The sequence below is a fragment of the Halyomorpha halys genome, unplaced genomic scaffold (genome assembly GCF_000696795.3).
Source record: "Halyomorpha halys isolate HHAL.00 unplaced genomic scaffold, Hhal_1.1 Scaffold207.1, whole genome shotgun sequence".
Lineage (NCBI taxonomy): Eukaryota > Metazoa > Arthropoda > Insecta > Hemiptera > Pentatomidae > Halyomorpha > Halyomorpha halys.
The window spans coordinates 1036886-1043680 of record NW_027104696.1 but is presented as its reverse complement, the minus strand read 5'-3'; the positions used below and the strand labels follow the sequence as shown (position 1 = coordinate 1043680).

At 33.8% G+C, this 6795-nt stretch overlaps 1 protein-coding gene and 1 long non-coding RNA gene across 2 annotated transcripts in view; one reads left to right on the top strand and one right to left on the bottom strand.

The window, feature by feature from the left end:
* Nucleotides 1–1720: 1720 nt before the first annotated feature.
* LOC106679498 (poly [ADP-ribose] polymerase tankyrase) overlaps nucleotides 1721–6795 on the bottom strand; it is a 7694-nt gene continuing 2619 nt past the window's right edge. The window contains exons 2-4 of the mRNA XM_014418694.1: nucleotides 4894–5348; nucleotides 3074–3175; nucleotides 1721–2606 (exon numbers count right to left, since the gene is read on the bottom strand). Coding sequence (XP_014274180.1) covers nucleotides 1748–2606; nucleotides 3074–3175; nucleotides 4894–5348 — 1416 coding nt within the window. The 3' untranslated portion in view covers nucleotides 1721–1747. The remainder of the gene's footprint in view (nucleotides 2607–3073; nucleotides 3176–4893; nucleotides 5349–6795) is intronic.
* LOC106679499 (uncharacterized) overlaps nucleotides 3182–6795 on the top strand; it is a 5517-nt gene continuing 1903 nt past the window's right edge. The window contains exon 1 of the long non-coding RNA XR_001342972.2: nucleotides 3182–3905. This is a non-coding gene — a long non-coding RNA (uncharacterized lncRNA). The remainder of the gene's footprint in view (nucleotides 3906–6795) is intronic.

Sequence of the window (6795 nt, the reverse complement as noted above, 5' to 3'; positions counted from 1 at the left end):
GGAGTTACTTTCTCTACTGGGGTTGTTCTACAAAATGTCTCAAAAATAGTAGGACTGACACCAAAAAACCCCAGTTTTAGGAAAATCTACGGATTAGGTCAAATACAAAATAAAAAAAAACTTTTTTGTCACAAATGGCACTATTAAAGCAAAGCAGCGATATGCTTTAGTAATATTTTATCTTGAAAAAATCTGTATAAGTGTGAAAGTACTTGTATGCCTTTGTAGTATATTGATTGATCCCAATATTCTTAAGAAATTATTTAATTACTTATGTGTTAATTCCTTAAAGCTAGGATCTAATAATTAATTAGTTAATTTTGTTGTTTACTTGTTTTATTATCTTGTAATTAAAATTAGTCTAATTTTAATAACTGAATATAATGTAATATTTATTGTCGTAATTTAGAAAAATACATCTGATTGTCAGGAATTTTCTGATTGACAGCAATAGATTGAATTTCAAATTTTCTGTACAGCAATGATTTATGATATGAATTTAAAATATGATGTGTATGTGTGATGTTCTTTAAATAATTATATAATAATTAGTGTATATACAGAAAATAGCATTATTTAAATATTATATTACTAATAATAAAGGATTATTTATATTTACATTATTATTTATATCCAGCTCCCATATTTTAAACAATATGATTGTTTCGGGATTCTTATTCATATTTAAATGTATCAGTTTGAGTAGAACAGAGAGCACGGATTCTCGAGAACGACTTAATGGATTTACATTTTTAATAAATAAAATCATTGGAAATAGCAACTTATATTGACCTCACATTAGCGATTAAATGAAAAATTTTATATTATTTAATAATAAATTAGTATTTACTCAATTAATGTGAGAAATCCTAAGCTACATCAAAGTGAAACAGAGTGAGGTAGTGTTACCAGTCCCCACTCTTAGGTTTCACTTTTACTAAGAAGGGTGGGATTATGCCACCTTCCTGATACAGCCAAGAAAGGTTATATTAGAACAGATGATCAGCAAAAAGTATAATTCAAATTGTGGAATAGCTTTTATCTTTTTTTAAGCCTGAAGGTTAAAAGGTAGTTAGTTACTGACACTTGTTTTATAATGTTTTTTATTTGAATCATGTCATAAGCCACTGTTATACTTAAATCTTCCATTGTAATTTTCCTCAGAATTTCTATGATCCATTTGAGTAATAATCAGAATAGTCGAACCATTTAAAGCTCAGAGTGTCCAATAAATTTAGTATTTTCTAATCCAAATGATGATAATTTTTCCAGCTTTTTTTTTTTTACTTGTGAATAGCCTTGTTTATTTTTGTAAATCGGGTTTTTGTATACGGTTAGTGCGTTCTGGGTGTTCATTATTAATTTATTTCTTTACACAGCTAGTTCAGGTCCTGCACATCTGCGAGTAGAGACATTGTCTCTCTTCCCAATTTCATTACTTGTCATATTAACATATCTATTTTACAAATTTACATATGATAAAATAGAAAATATCAATAACAGTTAATCTATCTACCATATATGCAGCAGTTTGGTTTTTAGCCTTCATACCTTGCTGAGTCACCCTGTCCCTTCATGTTGGCCATCCATGGATTTTGGTAAAAATCTTCCAATAATAATAAACTTTTTTTTTTTCAACTCCGCAATCATTGATTAATTAATGGATAAAATAACTTGTTAAAACAGTAAATTTTGAAAGAGGACAAAGGAATGAACATGGTAAGTAAAAAAGTTTTATTTATTTTAACTACAAAAATTTATTGTTCATGAACCACTCGTACCTATGAGAACCATATTTGGCCATGTAACTGATGTATTCACTCTTTGATATCCCAGAAAGCTGATGCGCGGTTTTGCCTTGAAAGTTTGCCAAGAAAGGGTCCGCTTTGTGCAGAAGAAGTCCTGTAAAGGCTTGATCCTTTCCTTCCATCGCTGCAAGGTGAAGAGGAGTATTACCTTCAACGTCTCTGGCGTTGACGTTTCCTCCACAACGTACTAACATTTGCACTGTCTGCAGGGGGTTGTACTCTGCAGACACGGCGATGTGGAGAGCAGTACGCTGCTTGTTATCTACGTCCTTAATGTTTACATTCACACCTCCTAAACAGATTTTGGCCACTCCGCTGGCATACCTTCCCATCTTAGTGTATAAGTGAAGTTCCCTTTCGATCGACGTTAGTGGTCTCACATCGCTGTACCATTCTAAGAGTTTGCCATCGAACCCAGCCATTGTTCCAACATTCTGATTCTCATTGGCTATCTGTAAAGCCGTCTTGCCGTTCCTTTGTTCAATATACGGATCTGCTCCTCTCATCAGTAGCACTGCAGCTCCCCAAGAGTCGTTCCCCATTGCTGCTACATGGAGTGGAGTGTTGCCGTCCCTGTCGATACTGTCTACCTTAGCACCGCAAGCGATGAGCGTTAACATTGCAGGATAGGCGCGCGCTATGGTGGCCAAGTGTAATGGGGTGTGGTTATTGTCAGTGACGTCCGAGAAATTGGGATCCATGCCATCAGAACACAAATCAACAATTCTGCCTTCCAATCCTTCACTTGCTGCTTCTAATAGCGTTTTTTCTTTACCGCTTGGCCTCTTCAAAATTACTCTAAAACAAAATGATTTTTTCATATTAAAGTAATTTTATTTATTAAACATAAAATATGAATAAGCCTCTATATATATAGGTCGAATCCGAGAGTAAAATTCGCTTATTAGGCTTGTTTTAACTCAAGTCAAAACTATGGTATCGCACGAACGCATGCGAAAACAGAAAAAACGTACTGTTCTACAAAAATAGAATTTCGGAAATGTGTACATCCAGTACCATTGTCATCTTAAGCGCTATCGATGGGCCTGCGAACCATAATCCTCTTTCCTATACAATCTCTCCTTTCGTCAGGAACTGCAGTAAATACCTATAATCCTCGAAGTTCTATCAATAGAAAGATTCTCTACATGACTGTATCATATTGTAGTAATATAATTAACATCTTATTTATTAGATGTATATTTTTTAAATATAGTCGTAAATATCAATAAATAAATAAAATAAAAAAAAATAAAATTAGTTACCTCAATGGCCTAGGATTTCTTGTCGGAATCTTTGCTGGTGATAGTGTGGTTAAAATCTTCTCAGTAGTTGTAGTAGTGGTAGTTGTTGCTAATGTTGTTTTCCTGAAAACAAACAAACAAAATTAAATGAACTTCTGAAGCTTAATTATAATCAATTAGTCCTCACATTCAATATTCAATTCACTTCAATTTCATCCATTTATGACTTTAATTATTATTATCGTGCGAAATAATTTACTGTACATGATTGAAATATTATAAAAGTACTGCATTTTGACAACTAGGGTATACTTAAGGGGTAAGCAGAACTTTTGCTAAATGTGTTATCACACTAACGAATTTTATCATTAATTTTAAGAGAACTACCTCTTTCTGCTAACTAGAACGCTGTGCTAAAGTAAGGTTATCCATTAACAAGTTTTTTGAGTTCTTGTGCTTGGTCGATTCAATCTTACTTAAAATAAAAATAAGTTTAAATAAAATGGATACGGTGTTATGCCTGTTTAACATCTATAGAAGACACCTGAGATAAAAACCTCATAATAAACGTCACTACGAGCTTTACGCCGTTATATTATAAATTATATTACTCATTGGTCCTTTAATTTTTCCTCATCAATTCTGGATGCTATTCAATTGATCAGATGAGTGGCCATGAAGCCATCATGTACCTGCATGAAACAGTCATATATGATACAAATTTAACGGGGGTAAAACCGCGGGACACATCTAGAAGTAAAATAATTGATGGTTCTATTTTTTGCAGGGGTGATGAGTCCAACGGACGAAGAGCTAGAAGGGTTGCGTACGCAAACAACGAATGTTAGGACAGGTTTGTGTTTTCTCCTCTTTACGTAGCTGCCGGGAAATGTATTAATGAAAGATTGAAATCACATTATATTTAATAGTACCTGGACAGTTCCGGTGACGAGGTGATGACGTAACATTACGGCGGTTAAACAGACGAGCACTGCGGCGGATATTGCCATTACTGGTGTTTGTATCTTGAGGGCCCCGTGTGTTTCGTGACATACTTTTTTTAGTTTTGACTGCCGTCAAAATAGCCCTGAAGAAGCCCTGCAACGTGGGGCGAAACGTTGGCTCATTAAATTAGTATATTTCTACTATTTGAGTTTTTCTTGACCGCACCCGGACCATATTCCTTTCACATTATATTTGTTTCCTAACCTTAAATGAGGGAAACATACGATCTTGGTGATGGAATTCTGCTGCTCTTTAATTTTTTTGTTCTTTAATAGTAAACAAGTATTGATTTTATCAACTTTCAATAAATGAAATATATTTCACTTATCAATATGTGATATATAGAATAAGAGGATGTATTGTTACCGTGAACATTTTTTTTATTAATTAAACAACCCTGATTTAATTGCGGTTTATTATTTAAATTAATTATTAATTGCATCTGTTGTTAGCAAATAAAAAATATCTGGTCTGACCACCCACATGACTGTACTTAAAAAGTAAAGCCCGCCTTTTCGGCTTCACTTTCCCAGGAAAGCTATCCCTTCTATCATACTCCTAATTTAAATAACTTCAATTAGATTAGCATGTTCAGTATCTACAGGATAGTATTTGTGAGTACTCCTAAAATTTATGATGGTAAAGGTAGCACAAAATAGTTCTAAATATGAATATAGTAACAAGTTTGTGTATCTATGTGAATATGAAAATTACAAAAGTGAACATATGTAAATACAACATAGTGAATGTTTTCAAAAAAATTTTGTTTGATGTTAGTCAATATGTATGAATATATTTTTACATCTGATGATTTATAAAAATAAATTAAGACTTACTCGGTTGATGCAATGATAAACTTGAACATATTGATAATGGTTTGGTTCTTCGACGCAAGAACTTCATCGATAACGTTAACCTGTCGATAGTCCTTTAGATTGGTTTGGGCGCCATTCTTCAGGAGTAGATTGATGGTGTCGAGATCTTTCCACCTGACAGCCAAATGGAGCGGAGTCTCCTTATTTTCATTCATTTTGTCGATGTCACTGCCGAACTGGATGAGGTGAGAGGTGACATTAGGGCATCCCACGGCCAGGTGGAGAGGCGTGTCACCGTTGCCGTCGACTGAAAGGGGGTTGGCCCCAAAGTCAATGAGTAATTGGACAACGTCCGGGTGACATTTTCTGGCAGCCACATGAAGAGGAGAGAACCCTATCCTTTCCTCATACTCGTTGTTCGGGCGCAAAGTGGCCATTGTTTCTTCTAGCTCTTGTTCTGTTGGACTCAGTCCCTCCTGAAAAAAAAATTGAGCCATTAATTAGCCTGGTTTCTGGAAAAACTGTAGGTACAACAAAGGATAGATACAACTAACGTCCATGTTCCAATGTGTCAATCCTTTCTTGTACAATCTTTATTCCCTTAGTTTTCGATAATACTAATCCGAGTCAGATATTGATATTGGTCGAGAAGAAATTTTTCAAAGTGAAATTTTTTATAAGATTACTGTTAGAAAACCCGATTTTATTGGAGAAACCCAAAGTACAGAACATTATTTTAAAATAAATAAAGCAGAATAGAAATTATGCAAAATTTATTCTGAGACCACAAGGATCGAAGTCAATACTCCTTAATTGATTAAAATGCTTCAAAACATGATAACTACAATGAAAAAGGAAATTAATCCACTTTTTAGCTTTTAATAAAATTTTTCTCATCACAAAATAATTATTTATTCTTTTATATTTATTTATTATTAACATCCTGGAGCGTTTAACGCCGACATCTTCATCTATTCTCTCTCAAAGCCTATTTTATCAGCAAAATAACCTAAAAATCTCTCCATGCCCCTGAATGCCATGATTGCTTTTCCAGGAGTTTCATCAGTATATGGTAGAAATTCTAATACCAAAAAATTGATATTGCCTGATTCAAAATGCATTAGCTCCTTGCACCTACACAAAACTCTTCTTTCAAGAAGACTTTTCTCTTTCACACCTTGCCATCTTGAAGTCGACTAACAACTGATAAAAATGGAGAGCGCCCCATCTCAGGCTTAAAAAAAAAGAAAAACTATACATAGCTGGTTGTAGCTTTTCTTTTATCACATTGAAAATTAAGTAATAATTACCTGTCCGGGAAAACAAGGATACAACTAAAAGGGGTAGTTGTCATGGTCGTACCCAGCAAGGTGCAACTGCCCCCCCCCCTCCTATTAGTGAAAGACATTAATTTAATAAAAAAAATTTTTTTTTCCAAGTAAATAGTTGTAATAACTAATAAAGACAGCTATAATTATATATAATTTTCTTAAAATTTTGGTTTCATTCCCCTTTTCCGCGCTGAAATATCACAACTCGAATGACCATGACTTCCCCTCTCTCGCAGGTTATGATACAGACAGTAATGATTTCTCGGTTATGAAGTTTAATAAACTAATTTATCAAAATTTCTCTAGTCAATTATTATCTGACCCTATATCATCGACACCACTACAGTTAACGGTATGTAACCAACGCAGTAATCGATGGGAGACTGGCTGCTAATACACACACACACTAACAACAGTGGTCTGCTCTGGGTAGTTGTAACTGTAAAGTGAAGTATAAAGAAACCCACGTCGATATAAATATATATAGTCATTTTTTATATTAATATATTTTATTTATTGTAGAAAACGGTAGTCAATGATTTTATATATCATATCAAAATCGTGGGAATGTTTAGAACAAATATCCTGACAT